At 47.6% G+C, this 26,133-nt stretch overlaps 1 protein-coding gene across 1 annotated transcript in view; it reads right to left on the bottom strand.

Annotated features, from left to right (window-relative positions):
- LOC126532397 (uncharacterized) overlaps positions 1-26,133 on the bottom strand; it is a 42,801-nt gene that overhangs the window by 3,783 nt on the left and 12,885 nt on the right. The window contains exons 4-7 of the mRNA XM_050180106.3: positions 24,962-25,109; positions 21,200-21,572; positions 20,143-20,435; positions 494-774 (exon numbers count right to left, since the gene is read on the bottom strand). Of these exons, the coding sequence (XP_050036063.3) occupies positions 494-774; positions 20,143-20,435; positions 21,200-21,572; positions 24,962-25,109 (1,095 nt within the window). The remainder of the gene's footprint in view (positions 1-493; positions 775-20,142; positions 20,436-21,199; positions 21,573-24,961; positions 25,110-26,133) is intronic.

The following is a 26,133-nucleotide window of genomic DNA, read 5'->3' as shown; positions in this document are numbered from 1 at the left end:
GAGCAATTTAGAAGACGCAGTGTGTGCTCTTCGGCAGTTCGTAGAACGAGAACTCGGTCGGTGAATACCTCTCCAGTTTTGTGCGTTCCAGTGGCCTCTGAGTGCAGTAGATTAGGCTGAATAAATCGCCGAGTATAGCATTAATAAGGAGCATTGGCTACTACAGTCGATGGCTGGCGCTGCGCTACACTTACTGGAGTCGATGTGAAGCCCCGAGTGGAGGAACGTTCTTGAATAACGGGGCAAGTCCGCGCTACTACAAAGCCTTAATATTTAGTAAACCTATTTTAAAGCAGTGATTCGGGCTGTTTTGTTATGTACAGAATTATCAATGGACACGAACGAACAAAAACGAAGACTGAAGACTTTGCAAACAAAGCAAAGGTTCAAGTTCCCGTGTCCGTTCGCGCTCTTAGTTCGTCAGAGTCATCAATGAAAAATGCGTGTAAAGTTGCAATTTGCACAAGGCCTCACACCCCTGGTTACCACTCACCCGTGTGCTGCGAACTGCGCCACCTGTCCGATGCCCAGCGGCGGCCGCAGGAGCCCGCTGGCGACGGCCGAGTCCAGCCGGTAGTGGTAGCCCTCGGCCACCGCCTTGGCCACCTTCAGCGTGGCGCACGTGGAGATCGCCATCGAAATGCCGTTGGCGACGTCCTCCACCGAGTCCGCTTTGAACTGCCGCTTGAGGAAAGACTTCACGACCAGGGGAGCGTTGAACGTGTTGAACGCGAACTCCATCAGTGCTTCCGGCGTAGAAGCGTTACCATCACGCTACGCGTTGGAAAGGAAAAAAAAAAAAAAAAAAGAGAGCCAGCTTATCTAAGCGTTTAACCCAGATTTAAGCGTGGCGCAGACATGCCCGGTGAGTGTGACATTTGGCAATATGTCCTACATCGCATGAAGTTGGTGGTCCAATGGCAAAAATGAATTCAGTACGAAACAAGAGTGCTATAAAAAACGGCAGAACCAGCCACAGCAGTCTCGCGTCATCTGTATTCCTATTGCTGTCTTTGTCAGTGCAGCATGTTCATAATGGTTCTGCCGACGAGCAAACCGTGCATGTATACGGTATACTTCGGGCGTAAGGTAGGCCTGTAGCTTGTTCGAAATCGGTATCGGAACTCCGCACGCGGCGCGTTCACCCCGCACCGAGCACAGCCTATCTCAGGATATCGCAATTAAGTGGGAGGGGACCTCAGAAACAAAAAGATAGCAGGTTCGAGACCGGCTAATGTGTTTGTCCTCACTGTAATGACGTTTACCCTCCTCGTGGAAACCTTCCCAGAAACGCGTAATTATAGTTAATTAACTATATGCTGGCTATGAAACGTAGAACGAAGAGACGAGGCACAATGGGCTTCCCTCTACAGCGTATTCTACAGCAGAGAATCCAGATCTTGTCAACGGTTTGTCAACGACAATCCAGATTGTCAACGGTAATCAGCAGATAATTTAGGAATGGGAAAGAGTTTACAAAAAATTGTGCACTTCTTTCGCGAATCACCTGCAGTAGCTTCGCGTTGGGTCGTTCCATTTGCGGGCACGACAACAGTTGCGTACTATTCTATAAAATTTGCCGGCACAATTGATAAGTGGTCTACTATTGCAAGCAGCCATTATAACAAAGGCGCAATAGATAAGAAACCAATCTCACGATCTACAGGGCCCAGATACGATTCCAGCTAATGCCGAGTCTTCGTTCATAAAGACACTCACTACTATTATGCCACTATAATCATTTACGCATGTTTAATACATGCACTCTATACTGACAATGTATAGACATCTTGCATAATGCCGACAATCATGTACGCTCATTGGGTGAGGGCGAGCGCAGGAGGCGCACTGGAAGTTTGTGGGCCACCGAAGTTATCTTTCACTGAGCTTGCTGCAGTGTTCTGAAACACGGATAACGTGTTCACTACATAACATGCCCCTGCGAATGCAAGCTATGTTTCCCACAACAGGATAGGTAGAATATATCTTGACCTGTTCCCGCTCTAGCGCCGCGAAGGCGTCGTTGACTGCTACAATGCGAGAACAGCGACGGAAAGCGGCCTTAACAACCAGGCCTGCAACTTTTGTCAAGTCTAACGTCATTCCCAATTCCACCAGAGAAAAAAATAAAGACTACGCGCGCACACACACACACACACACACACACACACACACACACACACACACACACACACACACACACACACACACACACACACACACACACACACACGCACACGCACACGCACACGCACACACACACACACATACACACACACACAAATCAAGCGCGGCAAGCTCTGATATCTTATGCACTGGTGTAGCAATCTAGGGCCGTAATTTAACACTGCCGAAGTACATAGCCTCGCCAGATCGGGTCAGAGCCACGGCTGCCCGGCCACAGGCATATCATTCTTGGCTCAAGAAACGCGACTGCTGTCGCCTACACCGACGAGTGGCACGCAGCTCACACGGCGCTGTCGCTCATGAGTGTGAACAACGAATAACTATAGCCCCATGTGTCTGCTGTACGCATTACTATCAGCCACACCTAACTGTTAGAATTTGTGCGAAATACGGACGAACGGTTGACACGCCCAGTAGCAGAGTCCACGCGGCCCACAAACTTTCTATGCGTGTCCAGTATACTCCCCCGCAAGTCTGTTTCTCGATGGTGCCACGGGAAGTCAACGAGACCACACGGCTGTCGGCGATATGCAAGAGGTCTGTTACTCTGAGTCGCAAACAAAGCAAAAGCAATCGGAGAAAGTGGCTTCTCCCAGGTGAGCTATGTTGAGGTTAATGAGTATTAAAGAAAGAAGCAAAGTAATGAGAAATAAACGCATGAGTATACGAGTACCACGTGGTTGATGAATGATACTTAGTCGACGCAACTGCATGTTTACAGTGTTCGTATCTATAGCGGCGGGGCAAGGTGGGCTTGCCCCCCTGTCAGGACTGGGAGGGCAAAGTAAGAAAAGGTTGCTTGAAAAATGGCCGTCAAGAAGACAGCTTAAAATTGAAAAGCCACATGAAAGTGGCCGAAACGTGCTGTACGATGCATAGGCTCTGTGAGCATGATGAACCAACGGTTGCCTTCGCATTGGTAGCCTTCACCTTGTGATTGGGCTTCACAGTACTGTGGTCATCATAGCCTTCACATTGTGCTCACAAAATTGAAGTTCAATATTTACAAAACTTATCTGAATGCGTTTAAACGGCCCGGGCTCAGCGGTGTCACTAAATACATTCGTTCGGTAGACGCTTGGCAAGCGTGTCAGAGAACTAACCTACCAAAACCAAGTGGAATAAATTTTATGTTCAGATTTAGAACACGACAGACGAATACAAAACACGTCGACTGTGTATTAGAGGCGTAAATAATGGAAAGGCCTAGCTCTCTCACGCGCGACTGAACAAATCGCTTGCTTTTATCATGGCTTCGAACCAATCTGTAATTCACGGTGGCTTTCAGGTAGATCAACGGCGAAAATGTGGTATTTCAGCTGTACAAAGCTCGGGTAATTGTCATTGCCATCTTAACAACATGCGGTCAAGCGCGTTCCACAGAATCTAGTTTGGCTACCTCGATCGTCGAGAAGCAAAAAAAAAATTAGGGAAAATATGCAGGCTAAATGTATTTTCATGCTAAGAAAACTACGTTGCTTGTGTTCTTTTGAATCGTGCTGTATTGTAACTTTCCAATATCAAGGTAATGAAAAATTTAAGCTGTCATAATCCAGTATGTCTACATTAGAGGAAGGCGATCGAATATCGACTTTTACGAATACGAATCGAATAGACATACGCAGACGCACAGGTATACAGCAGGAACACTTGTTGCAGTCTAATTAGGAAAACTCTTGTGCTGAATAGACAGTCAGATATCACGCACAATTAAGATCGTTTTAAACGCAAGATCACAACAGCCATGAAAAGAACTGTACTAATAGCTGCTTGACACCTTTAAGCCTGGTGGTAAACAAGGTTTCTAAGAATGACAGGCATTTGAAAGGGACCAAATTTTCAAGAGCGCATAATAAATAATTGTTTTCAAAGTATGAGAAGTTATTGAAAATAACAATAAAATAGTAGCCGACCCAAATCTTTTACTTAGGTGTTTCTCAGTGGCACCCGCACCTCGGCGTTCATGTTCTTTAGGCTAAGTGAGCGAACGCCTTTCCCCTGGGTCAATATGCGGGCGAGGATCGAGGGATGGTGGATGGATGGATGGGTGTTATGAGCGTCCCCTTTGTAACGGGTGGTGGGTTGTGCCACCAAGCTCCTGCTATTACACTGCCTAATGTCCTACCCAGATTAAAAAAAGAAAAAAAAAAGAGAAAGAAAGAAGAAAACGCACGATAAATGAATAATTATGGGGTTTTACGTGCCAAAACCACTTTCTGATTATGAGGCACGCCGTAGTGGAGGGCTCCGGAAATTTCGACCACCTGGGGTTCTTTAACGTGCGCCTAAATCTAAGTACACGGGTGTTTTCGCATTTCGCCCCCATCGAAATGCGGCCGCCTTGGCCGGGATTCGATCCCGCGACCTCGTGCTCAGCAGCCCAACACCATAGCCACTGAGCAACCACGGCGGGTACACGACAAATTCCCGTAACCAAAATTTTTGACGCCGTATTGTGAACTTTGTTTTTGTACGTATCCGTTTTCTTGTCGTTTCCCTACTTTTATTCCACCAATCTTCCAGTCGCTTCTTACTAATTTCTATTGCGGAAATGTTTACTTTCCCCCTACTCTCGTTATACCCAAGGGCGTGAAAAGAGTCCAGTGGAGCCTAAATCGACCGCTGGGCAGATATCCACATTTTAATAAAATATGCTCCATCGTTTTCCTAGCCTTATAGCATCAAGCACATGCTTCTTCTTCCTTCTCATATCTCGTTCTATAGGTGCGTGTTCTAAGCCATCCTGGTCTTGTTTCGAAAAGTAATGAGCTTCCCTTTGAGCTATCAGAAATTGTTTCTTTCTGTAGTGTTATCAAGCACGCGTGATGTAGTGCTGTCTAGCACGCGTGCTCATGTATAGCATAAGCAGGGCGGTTTACACGTGTCACACTCTTACTTATCATGACCAGTCATGTGACCTTTGCTTTATGACTGCTTTATGACCTTTGCTTTAGGCTTTTGTGACCTTTGTTTCATTATAAATCCAGTGGCACCAAGCAATAAACATTCATTCTTTGATCTGCCACAATCTGCCGGCTACATTCCGTTATTTGACCTTCCTGATTTCGTTTTTTCCTATTAAGTAGTTACTAATGGCAGGTTTCTTTTCTATTGCCGCCAACGATGAGATTATTTCAGCCTCTCTGATTTTCCGCTTGACGTACTTTGTTGCGGTGTTGCTCCCCCTACAGGCCCCATACTTGGTGGTAAGCTTCCTAGTTCTTTTCCGCCACTGTGAATCAATGTTTTTCCTGTACAAGTACCTCAACACTCTCCCAGCCCATTTACTTCCTTCCATATTCATCAGTCGTTACCCACAATCAATTTTACTGTGAGCTTCTCTCACTTCGAAACTTGTCCAGCCATACCAATTATGCAAAGCTTCATTTGTAGTCTTCCCGTGAGCGCCCAATGCCAGGCGTCCCATTGACCTTTGGTTGCCATCGAGTCTTGAATGTATCCCTAATTTCACGCAAACAACCATTCTAAAAGTCCTGGAACCACTGCACCTTTCCACATACCCGGAGCACCTCATACCTATTACATCGCCATAGCGCTCTGTGCTTCATTATGTCTGCATTTCACTTCCACTTTACTGTTATTATTTTTCCCATGTTTTCATATATCTATGGCCTTCGTTTATCCATATACCAGTATATTTATATTCTTTTAGCCGACGCATTATCTGGCCCTGTATTGCCACTTTTTGTTCACTGTTTTCGTTGAAAACCATAACACCTAATTTTCTGACGCTAAATTTAAAGCCTGAATTCTCGCCTTCCTGTCCACAGATATTAGCCAGACGTTGCAAATCTTTTCGCTTGTTAGCTAGCAACACAATGTCGTCCACATAAAATAAACGTGGAGGCCGCTTCTCTACTACTGTACCCGCCTGTTTGTATGGGTGTAAGGTGGAGTAAGGTAAGCGGCGTAAGGTGGAGTGGAGGTGAGGCGGAGTAAGCGCATGGCGCCCCACCTGGCGCCATGCGCCAGGTGGAGCGCCATGCGCCCCCTAGCGAGCGGCGCATGACGAGCACCTTAATGCCAATCCACACGACGGACCAAATTGCTCTTTTGGACCGCGGTCCGCGCATCACGTGATAGGACGTCATCAGTTCGTGCGTACCGCCGTTGGCCCGCGCAAGACTGCGGCCCTCGCGGTCCAACAAATCGCCGAGGCTTTTCCCGCTTCCGTTTTGGCGGCGGACCGCATGCAAACCGCAGCGATTTTGGCTTAGCCAACGAATGTTGTCCGGCAACAGAGTGTCTTCAGCCAAAATCTAGTTTTCGGCTCAGCAAAAGCCAGTCAAGCCAGTCGTTTCATGTCCGCCGTTCCGCCTACACGTGCGTGCAGCAGATATATTTCTTAAGCACCGTGTCCTCTTGGAGTGACGAGGAGGTGTTTTTCATTTTGTATACCTCGTTGAGCAGTTCCCGGCTTTGTGGGACTCGAGCCGGAATGATAACGATGATAACACTCTGGCCGAGAGTGTAGCTGGTTGGTCTGCTCTGCCGTCTGCTATGGCGGTCCGCCGTGTGGATGTGCTCTGCGCCGGACCGGACCGCGCCGGGCCGTGACGTCGCATCACGTGACCGAGCGGCCCGCGGACTTGGTCCGTCGTGTGGATCGGCCTTTACGGGCCCTCTCCGGTGCTGACGTGAGAGCATGCAATGAGCGCGCGCGCAGCTGTTGCGATCGCTGGTCGACGGGAACGCGCCCATCGACCCGCCAAGGGGTGTAAGACAATGCGCTACGGCGCAGTGATCACTTACGAGGCGCCCCACATCGGACTTTGCACCGACCAATCACGCGGTGAGCGTCGAGCAACGCAGCGTTCGGCGCGGCAACGAAACGTGCGCCTGAGCACGCGGAACGAACCAAAGAACTCGGTGTCTCGGAGGGGGAAACGATCTACGCCAGCCAAACGTCGTGATCGGCACGGGCAGAGAGATAGATAGATAGTGATCTAAAGAAAGGAAGGACGCTTAATTCTGCAACCCGTGAGGGAGCACGGCGAAGCGTCGTCAGGGGAGAGGGAGTCGGGGACGCGACGCGCCTCGCACCGGTCCCCGCGCAGCCCCAATGCGCGCGTGGCGCGCCACCTGTCGAGGCAGCGCCGTACATAGAGAGGAGGGGGTCTTCTGTGTTTGCCGCTAGATGGCTGTGCGTGTGCGGAAAGCGCAGAAGAAATGTAGCGGAAACGTACTTCGCTACGCGTTTAACTGCGACTGCTGTAATTTACATGCTCATAATTACCGATATACACAGCAGTATAGCTAGCTACGGCATGTTTGTAAGGCAACACCGCATTCACTAGAGGCGTTTTTGTCCCACTTTGAGCAATCGAACTCATGGCTGAGTGGTAGCGTCTCCTCCTCACACTCCGGTGACCTTGGTTCGATTCCCACGCAGCACATGTTTCAAGTTGTTTTTATTTATGAGTTGCCTGCCGGGATTTTTCACTCACGGCCAACGCCGCCGACGACAGCGGCTTTTCTGCGACACGAGCTCCTTAACGCTGTCGCGTTAATACACCTCACCAATTATTCATTTTTGAAACTTTGAATATTCACCTATCCTATAGGCACCGGGCGCGGGATGAGTTTGGACCGGTGGCGCCTCCATGCGGCGGCGCAACGAGTGGACTGGCACGTGACGACCAGGCCGGGCTCAGCAGGCGCTTCCGCCTGCTACGTTGACCTAATAGGTTCCGTCGTTTTTGGGTGTTTTGCGTTGTCTAAGTACCGCGTTACACCAAATCTGATCAAGCATGTTGTGTCTTTGGCTGCTCGAAACATATGTGAAGCTGGTTAGGCCATTCACTTCAATCGCTTTTTATCTCGGCCTCAGCAAATGGAACGGCGGAAGGCCTGGATACGCGTGGTCTGTAGGCAACATAGAGCGCTCAACCGTTGAAACGCGATACCCAAAGCGCATGGTTGCCGGCGCTGGTCTCGAAGTGCTGGCCACGCCGCAGTAACTTCTGTAGAAGGTGGCTCCACACCAAAACGCCAGAGTGTGCAGGTTATTCAAGAGCATTCGAAAAGTACTCGTGAGAGACCGGAGTATCATAACCACTTGCCGGTCTTCCTCGGGCAATAATTTTTGCACCGGCTGTAAGCGCTGGGAACATCGAGCTGATGCATCGTTGTATACAGTGAAAGCGAGAACCTTCTTGACGCATTGTGACTGCATTTAGTCCCAAGGCGATCCGCTTAATCTCGCGTGTGGCGCAAAAAAAGAAAGGTAAAAAAATAAAAGGCCGTTGCAGCCCCGCGCTCCAAATAAAGCGTTTCAGTCAATGAGCACTGCACATTTCCAGCACTGCTTTGCTATGGTCTAGCAGTTCTAACATTAATAAAGGAGCCTTTCATACGCAAGAATTTTGTCTCCCATGGCAATTTCCTGTCGTCACCTCCGCTGCTGTAACGACTACGGAGCTTGGGCTATGAAGGCGAACACTGAGGATTGTAGCCGCTATTTTGTCATCTATTAGGGCATCAGTCTTCCTTTTAGGGCATATTTTCCTTCCTCGCGCTTCTCAACTCTAGTTGCGTCCGGCACATGATTTTTGCTGTGCATCGACGGCAAATGCAAGCGCACCGGTGCGTTCACACTTGCTGCCACCGGCGGCCCTCGTCGCGCAAAGCTGTGTAAAATGGACTATGTCTGAAGATTAGGCTAGTTTCTAAGACATTAAGAATGATGAAGCGTTGCAAAGATACAATATTTACAACGAATAGAGAAGGGGAACTTGCCCGCGCATGTGCGATCGGCAGAGCAGCTCAAGAAACAATAAAGGGGAGACGTAAGGCTCCTTTTCTTTCTGTACCTAATTTTAGAGCGCAGCTCTTAAGCGCTAGTTCCTGCGTTAAGCGTCGGCGTAACTGAGCCAACGAGCACAGCTAAGGATCGAAGACGAAAGCGGAGCGCTGTGGGGCGTGAAAGGCTGCGACAGCGGAGACACCTCAAGGAAGAAAGCGCAGGATGAGGGTGCAGCGGAACCACGAGGCGGAAAGCCGAGGAGAAGGACATGGCGATAGCATGAGAAGAAAAGCGTAGTGCCGCGCTACACGGGGCTCTGCAGCGACGCCCACTACAAAACGGCGCCAGAATAGCGTGCTATCGTCTCTTGACCGTCGGCATGCGGAGTGCGTTCACCGGTACCATATCATGAAACAAAGCGCTGCATGAGTGGGGTCCCTCTGTTGCGACTGCTCCCAATCGCGCCCAGGCGTGCATCCACGCGCTGCCTCTCGCGATCTCCCGATTCGCGAGGCAGTCACGCCGCACTTCGCTTCGTTTGCAAATGTGCCGCACGAGACATATTTTCCGCTCCAACAAGTATGTCGCGGAATGAAAACGCGTATAGATTTTTCCTTAGGGAGTATCGCAATCGCCGGTGAATTTTTTACTCTCTGAATGAAACTGTGCGACCTAGTTCGAACTCCCAACGCAGCACAATGTCTCGCCGCGCCTTCGTAGCGTTCTGCTATAGGGAAATGACTGGGGAATGAGAGCAGCCGACCCCGACGGCGGGGGTGCAGTTTAACACAGCGTCCAAAAACGTTAGCTGTCCCGAGGCGAGAATGGGACAAACTGACGCGCTCTCACTCGTGACGCAAGGGAGAAAGTCATTACTTCTCGTGGCCGAATGGAAGCTAGATCACACACACGTGCTCTGGCTCGTGCGTGTGGGACGCGACGTATACGTGCCAGCCGTGTCAAAGAAGGTTAACACTGTCGAACGCTTTAATAACGAAGTGCTTGGGACCATGCAAATCTTTCGTTATAAAGGTCCTTTAATTGCAAAGGTCACGCAGCGCACAGCTCACACAAGAACAGGGACATAGCTATTCCTTCGTTGTACAGGTCTTTCCGTTATAGAGGTGTTCGTTGTAGAGGTTCTCGAATGTAGCTGGCGTCGGCATGAGAGAAGCATGCGTACAAATTGAACAGTCGCGCTGGTGTGTTAGTGGCGTCGGGAGCCTACCCAACCATACGGACTGCCCGTACTGTGCATCGTCATGGGAGAGAAGCTTGCGCACAAATTGAACAGTCGCACTGCTGTGTTAGTGACGTCGGGAGCGCACACAACCATACAGACGGCCCACCCTGCCCATTGTCATTGGAGCCAAATATTACGCGCGTAAACCTGCATGTTATCTCTCACAACCACTGCAGTGATGCTGGCAATATTTGTAGTCTTCTTGACAAATACCTCGTCATTGTAAGACTAACGAGAAAATCAGCAGGCCTTCTTAAACCGCTTTGGTAGCAGCGAAAGACTCTTAGCTCAATATCTCCCATGCAAAGACCTTAAAGAGCACAGGCGCCATGTTTAAGGTCAGGTGCGGCAAGGACGCGCTTTTTGAGAGCCTAAAAAAACCGCAACGTCGACGCCGACTCTCATCTGCAAGAAAAATCGCATTACGTGAATGTCACCGTGTATAGGTGCGGTGTAGCCGTAATACTTGCAGTGACCCAATTTTACGTAAAATAAAAAAAAGGCTCACTGAAGAACGGTAGATGACCGTTGGCTCCTGGGCACATACCCACTGGCCCCATGGATACCGGCATCATGGATACTGCCTCATGGATACGGCCCCATGGATACATACCCAGTGGTATGTATTTTACGCATTTTTCATACATCGTCGGTGAATTTTTTTCGTGCTCTTCCCCTACTTACACGATTATAAGTACGCGACAATGTTGACGTGCTCAACCTTTCATGGTCGTATCTGCCTTATCTTATCAGCCTTATCCACCTTTCATGGTCTTTATACGTAATATACCAGGCAAGGACATTTTCGGTCACGAGAGGCATTTATGTCATGAATACTGACACGGACGCACGTACACGTCCTTCCCGTATCCCGTCAGAAAGCGTCTTGTGATTTGAAACGATGAGCAGAGAAAAAACAAGGATCTGTTTCTTTTCTGTTATTCCACTTGTTGTGATGCGGTTCTGTGCATGTACTGTAACTAGGTGTAATACATATAGGCGGAATTTGAAGGCCTAATAGAACAGCCTGTGTTGTCTCTACTTTTTTGTGTATGTGTGTCAATTTTCGCCCTTCTTTTAGCAACCCAAGGAGAGACCATCTGATCTCTTATGAAAAACTGTGCTCCCAACTGCATAGAGCGAAAAAATTTTACTTCCCCGTTCGCGGCAGCATTGCCTACAGATCGAGATGTTTTCTAACCGTCTGCAAAAGGCTTTCCAGTGGACTTTCAAGGTAGGCAACGCATCCCAAGGAGGACGCGTGCAATTCCACATGTGACCCACGCTGTCCCATCAACTGCATCGAGCAGGTTTACAGCAGCTTCTATCCCATTCCGACTCCTTCCAAAAAAGCTTACGCTGCCACCTTTCAGAATCTTCCCAACTCGTACCGGACGCCGCTTGTCGAACCACCAGTATCTTGCTTTTAAGTATCGAAATCGTGTGCTTCATAACCGTCCCGTCAGTCGGACGACGTGTGCGGTGATGCGATTGATTACACTGTAGTTGACGTGTTGAAAGACTGCGAGAAATGACCCGGCATACTCCTCCGCGACAGAGAGAGGCCTGGGCGTCCTGTTGCATGCCTCGCCGTTTGTGCCAGTCTCTACACGGCCGATCGCGTGGTTCCCGCTCGCACCTGTTTCTGGAGGTGCGTACCTGTGCGAGTGGCAGGATGCGCTCTGTGAAGAGCGCCTTGTCGTCGGCCGCGTCCGCTCCGGCTACGACGGTGCGCGGCGTGGCGACGGGCGCTGCCAGCAGCAGGTCGACGTTGACGTACGGCGCGAACGGCAAGGGCCAGTGGTGGGACGAGGCGTGCGCGACCTGCAGCAGCTTGTCGACGGGCGCGGCGCGAAAGCAGGACACCCACGCCGACTGGTCCGTGCCGCTGCAGTGCAAGGCCAGCGCCAGGCTGAGGTACGGCACCGCCTGCGTGCGCGTTGCTCTCGTTCGGAAATGTTGGCGCGATACTTCGTGCACCTGGCACCGATGCCTGGAAATGAGTGTGTCGTATAGTGCCGATACTAATTGATTAATTCGGTGATTTGGTGCTCTCGACTCCGACGATAATGAACGGGCGATATAAACTCGATGTCAAACGAGACCTCCAAAGCAATGACAGCACTGTCGCTTCAACAGTGCATGAGCCATCTTAAGGATCTTAGCAGCCGAAAACAAGCAATACATTTGAAGCGCATTCCTCAATTATTTCAATGTCGTGTGTTTTAAGTTGGTACTGCTGCAGCCTGAAGTCTGTTATTTGCATCCTTTTCGTGTAGTTTAAGCGCTCAAGCGGGCTTCTCAAAACAACAGGGAAAAGGCAGAAAGGTTTGTGAAGCGTCTATGTTATACCTTACCAGAGTTTAATGAGTAACTATAGTCTGGTCATGTAGCATGCAAGCAAGGGACTGCGTTCAGAAGGACCAAATGGGAGGAGAATTGTTCTTGGTTCGATTGATATAATTGATTCAACGTTTATGATAGGCGCCGTAGGCCAGCGTGAGGAATAATTTTCACCAGCCCGAGTCTTCAAAATGAACGCAGCCTCGGCGCACAAGCTTTCAGACACCGCTATCATTGGAGTTGACTGATGTAGTTTGAAGTGAAACCAGCGACCTGGTACACAGCAATAGGTGTATAGCCGTCACTATAATTTCAGGCGGGTGTTTTTGTCAAGGAGTTGACCATTCACTTTGGGATTCTACATTGTAACTATTCTATCACTCGTCTTATTGGCTCCTTGTGATAGTTACTGCGCAGTGATGTAGACAACGTTCAGACAAGATGCGGACTACATCACTCAGTGGCCTTAGATTTCAATAGAGCCAAGCACCGCTCTATCGACTGAACACAGTATTGACTCAATTATACACATTGACTCAATTGTCCTTAAAGCTTCAAGGTTAAGCTGTGCGAAGCAAGTTAACCGTTGCTAATTGTCACTTTGCTACAGGATTCTGAGCACGATCGAATGAAGCTGCCCATTTCTGCGCACTTTCTCCCGGGAAATAATCCACACATCGGTGTCACCAGCATTGTTATCTCCAGCCCCACTAATGTTGCGCCAGCGGACGCACAATCTAGCCAGGAACTAAATAGAGTTATTAAAGGTGTGCCAAATTACCGACAGATTACTCGCTGCGACTAGCACGTTTTCTCTACATTGCCACGCGTGCTTTATTATATGTTTAACCCCTAATCGCTATCCTCATAACGGGAGTCCATTTTGGAAATGGTTTCGTATAGAAGACGACGTGAATGACAGCTGTTTCTTGCCGCTACAGTGAAGGTGCCGTTTGCTGCCAGTGGACTTTTCTGGTATTTAATCTAGTGACATGCGGGTGGAAGTGCTGGGCATGCCCTACACCCTCGGCGCTCTTGACCCGAAGCTAAAGACGCCGCCAACTTTGTCACTCTAGATTGCTCGGAAAAGCTTCGCCTGCAAGGAATGACATACGAGTTCGATCTGTCGAGAACAATATCCACCGCTACGGCAGGCCAGAAACACGAGATCCAAGCTGCTCCGCCACTACTGTCGTCGGTTGTATCACTGGCTAACACTCTCAGGACTAGATCGAGCACGCACATGACATCTGGCACCCCCTCTCCCTACCAAAAAAAAAAGAAAAGAAAGAACAAAGAAATCGAGCAGACAGTATCAGAGACGCAGCCGCAGTGGAGTAAACAGCTTCTGTGGGCTGCAGAGGGTGTACGGGCACTAGGGTACAGAAATGACGTAACCAAATACACAAGTTACTTTCATTCATGCATCAGAGAGAGCACATGCTTATGTTACAGCTAGAGGGGTCTTACGGTTTAATTTTGCAATAGTGCCCACTCCGTATTCGTAGTTGGCCCGCTTGTTTTGCAGAGGGCATGTGGCCCCCAGGGCACAGATATGACCCTCTTGCTGGTGGCACCTGAGACTGCCTTGCGCCGCTACAGCCCGCCGCTGTTGTAGTTGGTTGGGGCTCCTGGACTTTCATTATTCTCCTGCGTCTGCAGTCCCTATGGAGACGGACATGTTCCGCCATGGCGAAATGGGTTGAGCTTACCTATGCCTTGCTACTTGAGCCTCTTCATTCCGTTTCTAGAACCTACGTGTCAACGCAGGTGGCGCCATAGCCGAGCAAGCCTTCAATTTCTACAACAAAGTTCTCACTCTTAGGCCTCGTAACTCCTAGTGAGCATCGGCGTGAGTTCGATGACATATACATACTATGGCACAGTGAGCTATCTCAGACGCGACCACTTCTGCTGAAATCAACAAACGTACTGCCGAGTTAAGCCTATTTTAATGCCGTTCGCCAAGTTAAAGTTAGCTCCGACTACTTCTTGCGTGGAGCGACAACGGCGCCCTCTGCGCACGTGACACATGCACGATCGAATAACGGCTTCGTTCCTCTACGCAACGATACCAAACTAAGGCGTGTTGTTAGCACTGTTACACATGTAGAAGTGGTATAACATGTTTTCTTTACATGTCGTTTTAGCAAGCGAACCCCTATGCTGACCGAACCGAAAGACGTTTCACGTAAGAAATAAAGGAATCATGGCAGGGTAAGCGCAGAATCTACTCTGCAAGAAACACGTTTACTGTTTCTGTAACAGTGGAGTAGAGGTAGCAGAGTATTTGCTGCAGAAAATTCAATGGCCCCGAATCTGAAGTCCACGTTTCTCAGACGGAGTAAACTGGACCTGCAGTGAAGCAACCAGAAATTTCCTTGGTTTACTGTCATTGCATCATTGATGAAAGGAAAACGTTTCTTTATCTCGTATCTTTTAAAGAGAAAATGCGTGAAAAGAGAAAGAACACCGTCGTAAGGGACTTTTTTCATGATTGTACGGTAGCTTAAAAGCGCTGCCGCTATCGGTTACAATTACACCGATACTGTGGCTTACAAACACGCACTTATATGTTACACCTTGAGCGTCACTTCGTTTTATATGGCGCACCAACTGCGTGCATATCACTGAAAAGCACACGTAAATACGGTCATCGTAAGAAATTTCCGACTGTAGGAGGGCCGAGACATCGTTCGAGCGACGCACTGTCGTCGTCATTCTTGTGAAACCATTTCTTCCGGCTGAATATCTGGCTTTTACACTCTTTGTGCTTTATTTACCATATTGTCTGTTTTTCATTTTAGTACTGCATCAAATGCGATTCCATTATATAATAAATTTCGGGGAACAATTTACTGACTCAGCTCTTGTTTTTTTTTTGTCATAAAATCTAACTTTGCTACGACCCTTCTGTCTTTCGTTCTAAATTGTGGGATCCAAAAATGAACCATTACCTCGCAAACTTTGTCAATTTCAACCCTGTTGCAAGTTTCTGAAGAGTCGTGCACATATCCAGCCACTGTTTTCATGTGAGAAGCACCTACATATCGAAGCTAATGTTTTGTTGCCCGAAAGCGTCTTGAATCGCTCGTGGCTTAATTTGCTGTGCAGCTTGTATTGGGCGTTTGTTCCTTACTGTAACGTGATCCGAGTTCAATAACATAATCAAACATTTTCTCATGTGTGATTGTTTCTTATTAATGCTACATTTAGCAGATTTAACTAATTATATGCGCTTTCTTTTTCACCATTTGAAGTACCGTTTTGCAGGATTTGTGAGATTGATGCCTATTCCCCCTCTCCCTTTGTAAAAACTAAAAGCTCGTTTCAGAAATCGCGAGGGCAGGAATGTCCGATCTTAAAGAACTGTACTGTGCCTACATATGTGACAGTGCTCATTCCAGGATCCCGGAGTATGTATGCCCAGCCTACGTACGTCGAAAGCATAAATGCACCCTCAGAAACGTGAAAGCTTTACATAGCTTTTTACGTATTCACAATGCACTGGGGAGAGTGGAATGACTGCTTCGACGTACGTAGGTCCAACTACAATCCTATAAGGCTGGAAATACCTGCATTTTCATTTTCTGAATCAAGCTTTCAGTTAACATTTTCTTTTACAAGCAGGGCCAAAACTGCCTCAACAAGATGCAGTAGAGTAAACAATCAGTACCACTGCATTTACTCTAACCAGCTACAATGGAGTAAAATTAGCACTACTGCAGTTACGTACTCCTTTTCCACAGAGTAGAGTTCCAGTATTCTAGTGCTACTAGCTATCCGTCCTTAAAAGGCAGAGTTGGCAGTACATAAAGTACATGGGCTTTAAGAAAATAAGCGTCTTATATGTGACAATCAGCTATACTTTACCCATAGAGTCACGATTAAAGCTTTACTACACCCTTTGTTCTAAGCATAAAGAAAGTGGACGTGAAAACAGCCCAGCGGTAGCTCAATTGGTAATAGCAACGTGCGCGCAGTGAGAAAACATGGATTTAGATCCTACCTGCAGCAAGTTATTTTGTGCAATTTCATTTTCACTTAACTTAAACCGATGCTTTTCTTGTCTCGATTGTCCGTTGGCTTCATATGACTAACCAACTTTGGTTCCGTCGGTTCCCCTTCACGTGCACACTCACACTTTTTGAATGTGAGCTGGCCCGATTTCTTTAACTCATATATATATTACTAAATTATATTAAGGGTCTATCAGTTCTTTATTTCCTCTTTGCTATCATCAACTATGGGCCGTCCAGCGGGCCGTGGATACCGCCAGGACCCATGAACTTCTGGCTGTCACCTAGGCGGGGTCTTTGGCCCTCCACACCAACTAGCAGGGCACACAGCAAAGTTATTTCCTCCTCCTCTTCGCTATCACTACATGCTCATGGCAACGACTTTTTACCTCCAATGTGCCGCTCATCCGTAAAAACCCTTTGTCTTTCTTACATTGTGCCCATCATCTGACATAATGAGGGCAAATAAAAGTAGACACCGACCCTGAAATACAACTTTAAAGGAAAACAAACCTCTCGTTTATTTTATTTACAAGTGTTAGCACGTGGTCAGTATCCACTTTTCTTTGCAATGATTATCCTCGACAAGAGGAGTTTTCGCCGAGCTCTCAATTTGGTTAAGCTAAAGAGGATTCATGCGCCTACGTTTTTCATTGACCTAATCATCATTTTCGTACCTCTTTCCTAGAAGATATTGTAAGTAAGCGGCAGCCCTTACAAATTTCGTACATGAGTTTCGGTCAGGATCCACACGGAGATAGCTTTGTCATTCAGGTGAGCTTGAATTTCCAATTATAAATTCTGATTGCGGTCACTACATACTAAATGGGACAAATTGTACTGTCTTTGTAGTTATTCTGTGCATAGCATTTTAAATATGCTTCTTGCTTGGAGGGACGCTTGATTTGTTACTTCGTTTACCTTCTGAAGGCAGGGGGCCCACCTAAAGACTTAAAGACAGCAACACCTTTCGAGAGAAGAAGACAGCGCGCATCAATATCGGTCATCGGCGACTCCTAGGACAAGGAGATGCTCGAGAAGCACCACGTCGCACCAGTGCATTCGAGTGGACTGCTAGGGCACTTGGCTAAATAGTTTCGTTGGAGAATCGCTGTGAACTGTGTTTCAAGAGCAACGGCCGTCTCTGCCGAGTGACGGCGCTGCTGTGCACATTGAATAGGGTTTATATTTATTAGAGAAGCTTACGACAACGTAGGTAGATAATCGTTATGGAACATTATCAAGCACGAGGGCACAGATGGGATTTCATGGAGCGGCTTAGGGAGAGATATAAGGAGAACCAACTACAAATTGCATGGGATGGCCGGAAATGCACAGAACTAGTAGAAAATAACTGTGGTCAGAAGCATGGCTGCCATCTGTCTCCATTGTTATTCACGCTTTCTGTTAAGAAAATATAAAGTCGACTGGAAAACAATGAATAATGTTTTATCTCACAACCTTAGAACGTAGACGGTGCAATAGATGGTCCCTGGAATGATATATGCGGTTGATATAGTGCTACTAGCGGACAATGCAGGGAATTCTCTGAGACTTGCGAATAGGTACGGCTATGACGCGACCTATCAAGGCCTTAATTTTAGCACAAATAATTCGGGAATCATAAAATTAAAGAAAGAGGCGAGTAATGACGTGGTATTATTTCGACAGGAAGTCATACCGTCGGTTAAGCAACACATGAAAGACCTACTCAAGCATCCCTCAAAAAAAATGTGAGAGTGAACGGGAATCGTATATTGGGCTTACGATAAATATGAAGTGGTACGAGGAACTTGAAAAGAGTAGTAGTGATAGGCTTATAGCGTTATCGTTCGCAAATACTATTCGGGGCCCGAGATCAAAAATATTGTCGGGGTTGGAAATGAAACAAATGTCGGTGGGCCCATTAGCATTGAGGGCCCAGATTGAAAACCCAAAGCCCCAAATGAGGCAGTCCAATATGATATGGGTTGGGCTTCATTTGAAACCACAGAATTACAGAGCAAAATTAATTGTGAATGAAGACTGAGGGACACCGTCGAAAAAAAAAATGGGCGGCTAAAGTTGACAAATACCTGTACCTCAAGAGCGTAGACACAAAATAAAAGAACAGGCTAAATATGTTGGCAGCCACATACAAGGTACATAACAGTGCACTTAGACAGGCCGGAAGAAGCAAAATGAAAGCGAGAGAATCAGCGACGGCAAATTAGGTGCAAAGGATGGAAATAAAAGAGTGTCTGGAGACTTGCAAAAAAAAATGAAAGCTGGAAATCAGGTGAAAAAGCCTGTGCAATAACACAAAGAGCAGTGCGTTTCTATGGGAGCCCTGGGCTGGCTGTCTTAGGACAAAGACATACCAGTACAATTATTCTAAACGAGATGAGGCAGCTGTCCGCTGCAGTGGAAGTCTGTAAATGACTCAGCGCGTTGTTATGTAATGCCAAGATATACAGTAGATAACGTCCATCTCTCAGAAGGGGTGGGATTCAAAGCTGATGGGAGCGTTAATCAATAGGCGCGAGACGCAAAACGCACTGATGGTAAAAAAGCAGGGCACAGATCAATAGAGAAGGGTCATTACAGTCACAGGTAACAATGTAAAAATACAATGTAAAAAGATTTTGATGAGGAAAGAGAGTAATAAAGGAGAGATAGGCAACTTGTTGACGGCATTATATTTAGTAAAACCTGATTATATCAAGAAAGCTAGGTGGCTATTTCCTCCACGTTCAAAGGATGCCAAATCATCATCATCATCATCATCATCATCATCATCACTACCACCACCACCACCAGCACCATCATCATCATCATATCAAGGTGGTGAGCCGAATTGCAGAACATTCTATAATAACAGGGCAAGAACGCACAGCTGCCAGGGCCATTTAATATGATATTAGATGACTCTTCCTGTAATTGTATTCGCGTGTGTACTAAAATATTGGGCAGCAACTTCGAGTTAACAGAGAAGCTCGAGAACAATAAAGGACCACGTAAAAGGCGATGGAACGAAAAATGTTAGTAGTCGCGTTAAGAGACAGGAAGAGAGTGGTGGTGGATAAGAGAGCAAACCGATATTCTACAGTTAACGTTAGGAGAAAAAACTGGGCTGGGCAGGCCATATAATGCGTAGGGAGATAACCAATGGACAAGTGGAGCTACAGAGTTGGTGCAGTGGAAAGGGAAGCGCAGTCGAGGACGGGAGAAAATTAGGGGGGGGGGGTCTGATAAAATTAGGAAACTTGCAGGCGTACGTTGGAATCAGCTAACGCAAGACAGTGGTATTGGAGATCGCTGGAGAGGCCTAATCCTGCAGTGAACCTAACAATAGGCTCGTGACGATAATAATGATGATGACGATGTTTATTAGTTGATAGTTTATCTTATAAACTCGTGAGCATTTCCCGATACCCCCCGTAATATCCGTCTTATGAAAGCACGTCTATACCTAGCGCGCATGCAACTTCACTGTGAATTGAGAATTCATCACCGCCACCACCACCCCCACGCTCAGCACCACCATCATCATCATCGCCATATTCAGGGGTATCAGATACGCAACGACAAATGGTCCAACCCACCGTATCGAAGGGCAGAAGAGATCCGTAGACTGGGCCATGGTAGAACGCTCGGCGCACAGCGTTGTTATCCATGTTGCGCGCGGCAGCAGAGAGCAGGTAGCTGCCCGTTCCGCGACCGACAAGCGCGAGCTGGTTCGGGTCAGCACCGAAGGCTTTCGCGTGGTCGCGCGCCCACTGCACTGCACTCACAACGTCATCAACGGCGACGTCCTTGTCCAGGCCGGCGACAGACGGCGGGTGCAGAAAGCCCAGCACGCCTTGTCGGTGGTTGGGCGCCACCACCACCACGTCTCCTGCACGACATGCCGGCTGGCTGGTCGTGTTTGTGATGATTCGACGAGGGGACACTTTGTGATACTGTAAGGCTGATGTGCAATTTTTTTAGAAATGTCATAATAGAAGTCAAAACAATTTATCAAACTTAAAATGCTAGTTATCTAGCTATCAGACGAGTATCATGTTGGCGGGTCCCAGACATAGAAGAGTGTGGGCGTTGGCCTGTTGGTGAATCATGTTTTGGGAAGTTACCGCAGAGAACAGCAGTAAATTTGTTAACAGTGTTCTTTCAAAACAGTGGTTCAGATTATTTGGTTAGAAAAATTTGGTTATTAGCTGAGGAAAACACAGCGAAAGTTGGAATTCTCCATAATGTAGTAAAACTGCAGTGATAGTACTCCAGTGTGACGTCACGGATTTGAAATGTATTAGCGCGCTTGCGTCATTTCCTGCTAAAAATGTCTCGAAACTCGATGAGGTGAGTATTTCGCTTATTCAGAGCACATTGCAGTCACCGTTTACTGCTAGACATGCACCTAACTATAGCTTGGAGAAGACGTAGTTAAATTGATGAGGTCACGCGTAGTTGGTGCCCGCAACGTCTACGTGCCTTCTTCGTCTGTCTTGCGCTTCTGGGTTTTTCTCATACTGACCAAGGCTGCTCACATGGGACGACTGAAAGTTCTGATAAGACTGATATTTCGAGCGTAAGTTGTCCAATCAGCCTCTCTTTAAGCCACCTAATTTTGTTTTTTGACGATTTGGCCGGCAGACCACTCACCCTTGGCGGCCAGCATCGGCCAGTCGGGGTCGTCGTTGGAGCCCGTTTCGAACCACTTTCCGGAGACCGCCACCACCAAGACCCGTCCTCCGCTACTACCGCTGCCTCCGATTGCGGCAGCCGGCGTCCACACGTTCACGTGCAGGCAGTCCTCGGAGCCGAGCACGCTGCCGTTGCTCCACTGGGCGCACGGTGGACGCGGTTCGAGGCACTCCCGCACTTCGCACGGGTTTTGGGCACCCAGAGGCAGCGGCGACGAGAAGCGACGAATGCCCGCCGTGCTCTGGGCGAATGGGATGCCCAGGAAGCGCGCCACAGCCACGCCGTACACGGTCACCCTGCTGCCGACTAGCCGGCCCCCTTTGGTCTCAACCTGCATGCCAGGCGGCAACGTTACGGCGGGCCAACAACTTACCGGTAGCCATTGAAAATGCTCTACATAGCTCCAAATAGAGTACGAAATACAGCCGCCAGGGTTCAGAGGACCGCTTTGCATGCAGACATGTCTGAAGGAGCAATATATATATATATATATATATATATATATATATATATATATATATATATATATATATATATATATATATATATATATATATAGTGGAGATACATATTGGATACATAGTGGAGATACATATTGCAGTCAAGGCTGTAGCATCATATTATGATGATGCTACAGTCTTGACTGCACTATGTATCTCCACTACGTTCTGAGCAAAACATATACCGTTAAACGTTGGAAAGGGGATGGGAAGAGCGTTAGACCCCGTTGGGTACATAGGACACCGTCCTTACAGCCTGGCCAAGGGGCATCGAAATTGGGTTTTATTTAACTCGTATAGGATTATGAAACCCTGTTGAACTACTAGACTAACCCTGCTCAGGCCACACATATAGTATGCTGCACACCACCAATGGTCTGTCGCAGGCCACCACAGAGCATCGGTAGTCTATTCCAGCGGAGGGGACGGACACAGCTGACTGTATCATGTGGCTTCATTACGGCATGAACAAAGCACTTGAGAAGTGGAAATAGTGTTTCAATTTCTAGCCACGGATAAATCGCTGATGTAAAAGCTTTCTCTTATAACCCTGGTGACAAAGCAATAGTAATTAAATTTCAACGGGTAATAACACTGTTGACACTAAGTGAGCAATATAGGTCACTAAGGCTATTGCGTAGTCATTGCTTTTGTGTTTGCCTCGGAGCTTAAACACGCCAGTTTGATTATAGGTCATGGTGGCGTTGTGAAAAGATGAGAGAACAGATGTTCCACTATACGTGTATTTTGACGTTGTGTCTTTTTAGTTGTTTTTTTTTTTTGCTAGTCACACGTGATTGCACATCGAGAAAGGAAACCTTTGTCACTACGCCTGGAGTTTGCTCATGAAAGGATAGAGAGTGCGTGTAAGGTTTATTTGGTGGCTTAGCTCAGCAAATTGAACGGAACTCACTCAAACTCACTGATAAAGATTTTTTTAGTAGGATTCAGTCGGGCCCAGGCTCACCAAAATTATACTCAACTGGGCTCACTCGGACTCATTGTCACCATTCTACTTAGCCTGGCTCACTCGGCTCAGACTCACCTTAGTTCTACTCAGGGCTAACTAGGACTGCATCTCACCAAAATTATACTCAGCCGGGCTAACTAGGACTCCGACTCAACAAAGTTCTACTTAACCCTGCTCACACGAACTCACAGTCACCAAATTTCTACTCGGCCTGGCTCACTTGGCTAAGAATCACTTTAGTTCTACTCAGCCGGTCTAACTAGGACTCCGACTCACCAAAACTGTACTCAGCAGGACCCACTCGGACTCACTCACCAGAACCAGACTGAGGCTGGTCCACTTGGACTGGCTCTCACTCTGGCTTTCTTGTGAATTAAACACATAAAACAATAAAACAAACCTTTACACGAAACTAAATATAGCAGATGAAGAGGTATCAAGAATACGAAAAAATTATGAAAATGTACGCACAAGAGTCTCATACAAGAAAAATCCTTACTTCCTATGCCCCATTGTGCTATAAGAAATAAGTTTACTCAATATCACTTCCTCTCTTTCTCTCCCTCAACAAAGCTTCGCTTCAGATAGATTTAAGCATTCGTGTTGGATCAGTATAATTTTTTGTAACTACGCGCGGCTTGAAGAACACACGTGCTGTTTTCCTGTAAGTATTATTACTTTTATTATTACTATTACTAATATTACCGTAAAATTACGTTAAGCAAATCAAGTTGAACTTGAAACCGGTCGTAGCCGTAATTTTTTTCGCTGCGGAGGTTGACCAAAGCTGGACCGTTCTCAGTGAACCGTAACGAAAAAAGTTTCGGATCGCCCCCTGCAGACGGAAGCTGCACTGCTGGGCTTCTTAATACCGTGCGCTAAAATACAAGTGGTACTGCAATTTTTCCATGCTCCTATTTCGTCCCGGTGCCACTGCGGTCCACTTCAACCGTAAAAATTCATGGCCATTCAGTCATCATAATCCTCGTCAATATGTCCACTGCAGGACGACAGCCTCTCCCCGCACACTGCAGCTGACACCATGCTGTGCCTGTAAACTACCAATACGTAAACGCACCATGTACTGATTGGCTATCCTCGACTTGCCGCGGTTACTCCAGCACACCACTGGTTACTATGCGCTACACCTTTCGAGGCCTGCCCATTTCCAGTTGCTCGTCTTAATTTCAACAAGGATATTTGAGGCTGCTGGCTCTCGAATGCACCCCGCCGCCTTCCGCTAGTTCTGTTACGTTATGCCTTTGATTTTTTGGTCCGTCGGTCGTTGCGCGGTTCTTAGATTCCCAGGTTCTTTTGTTATTCTCCAAGTCTCTGCCACATACGCTAGCTCCGGTACAATGAAATTATTCACACTTTTCAAGAGTATGGCTAGCTGCCCGTCACGACATGAGAGGGACTACCACATGGGCGCCAAGCCACTTTTATTATTCAGTATACATCCTTCTGGTCGGGGTGCCCAGTGACTTCTTGGCAAAGATATATATGAACACTTGGAAAACTTTTAGTGGCTGACCACCAATACCACATTCACCTTTTCGTGACAGGTTACTCAAATTTACATTATAGTTCCTCGCACACATATCGCGAAACTCATTTAAACTCTGTCAGCCACTAAGTCACCGCGGAAAATATAGCAATGCGTTTCTGGAATCGCCAGGAAACATTTACGAAGCGCAGGCTCGCGCAATTTTGATGCAGTTTGTGGACGTGGCAGATACAACAGTTTGTTAACCGTGTACGTTATAGTACCGACTGAAATCTAAATTTCAAGGCTGCATGCCCACGGACGGTATTCTCGGTGCTCACTTTCGGGGAACTTTCGCGACATTTCGCGTGGCTATCCCCGTACGCGTGGGGTGACTATGTACAGTTGGCACTTTACTACTACAGCGTTCTTTGCATTGTTCAGGCACGCTGTCCCCGGCTGACGCGATGCATCCATCCACCGTTAATGAAGCGAAATCTTGCGAAAGTGAAATTATTATCCACAACGAATGCCCGGAATTCCGGACCAGGATATGGATATATCTTTGGCACATCCTGCGCCTTCAATTTATTCCCGTCGCCATCCTGCGGCCATCACGCGTGCTTGTGAAAACATTGTGTTGGGATATAATGCTGCCGAGTCAGGTGACACAAGAGAAGTCAGTGACGCCGCTGTTGTCTCCTGTCGCTGTGAGCGCGTCGTGAGAGACTCAAGCGCGCGGTATTCGCTCGCCTTGGACGCACCATGACGTTGCCCTCTGCGAGTGGCTTGTTCGGCGGCGGGCAGCCATGTTCAGTGGCCGACATCTTCACTCTAAGAAAGATACCAACCAAGGCCACGACGAAGCCCACGATGATTGCGACGCAGGCAACTGTGGACACCAGAAAGGTGCTGCGCACCAGTGGAGAGATGGTGGACATTAGCAATGCAACATATTCAGGTGCTTAGGTGAGTTTAGAAGGCAGCAAAATAGCGTTGTCCCAAGCTGGCACAAGACAGAAAATCTAGAGAACGCTTAAGCTTCGCCTTTAAGAATGGAACACAGTAGCATTCAAAGATCCCCGACTACTACTCACGATTCCCGGCAACTGCAGCTTATGTAACCGTAATGTTTACCGGGAAACGCTGGCGGCGAACGCTATGCGCGAAGGCCAGCTTTGTGGTATAAACGCCCCCTTGCGTGGGCCGATCCCGGAGGTTGTGCACAACCTCGCCAGAAAAATTACATAATTTTCAGGTTTCTATTATTACAGCTAAGTGCAATGCCGGGTTGACCCATGGCGGAGGTGAAACAGGCGTTAAGCCTGCTTCGCCCCATATAGTGTTCAACTCCGCAGCGAAAAAAATAACGGCTACGACCAGTTCGAACCGGTTCTACTTGATTTGGACAACTTCTAGTGGCTGACCACTAATACCAAATTCACCTTTTCGTGACAGGTTACTCAACATTACACTATAGTATGGGTTCATCTCCGCAGCGAATAAAGTAACGGCTACGACCGGTTCGAACCGGTTCAACTATTACTCGTCAGCCACTAGTACCAAATTCACCTTTTCGTGAGAGGTTAGTCAACATTATATTATAGTATAGATTCAACTCCGCAGCGAAAAAAATAAACGCTACGACCGGTTCGAAATGGTTCAAATTGATTTGGAAAACTTCTAGTGGCTGACCACTAATACCAAATTCACCTTTTCCTGACAGGTCACTCAACATTAGTGCAACATAGTGCACCCCATACGTGGGCTAATACCGAAGTAGTGCAATATCGGGCCGATCCGCAGCGGACGCGAAGCAGGTTTTAAGCCCTCCCCGTACGTGGGCCAATCCCGAAATAGTGCAATGCCAGGCCGACCCGCGGTGGAGGTGAAGCAGGTGTTGAGCACTCCACATACGTCGGCCCATCCCGGAGAT

Source organism: Dermacentor andersoni, chromosome 5 (assembly GCF_023375885.2).
Source record: "Dermacentor andersoni chromosome 5, qqDerAnde1_hic_scaffold, whole genome shotgun sequence".
NCBI classification, from domain to species: domain Eukaryota; kingdom Metazoa; phylum Arthropoda; class Arachnida; order Ixodida; family Ixodidae; genus Dermacentor; species Dermacentor andersoni.
Note: the sequence above shows the minus strand (reverse complement) of the source record. Positions and strands in the feature narration are given on the sequence as shown.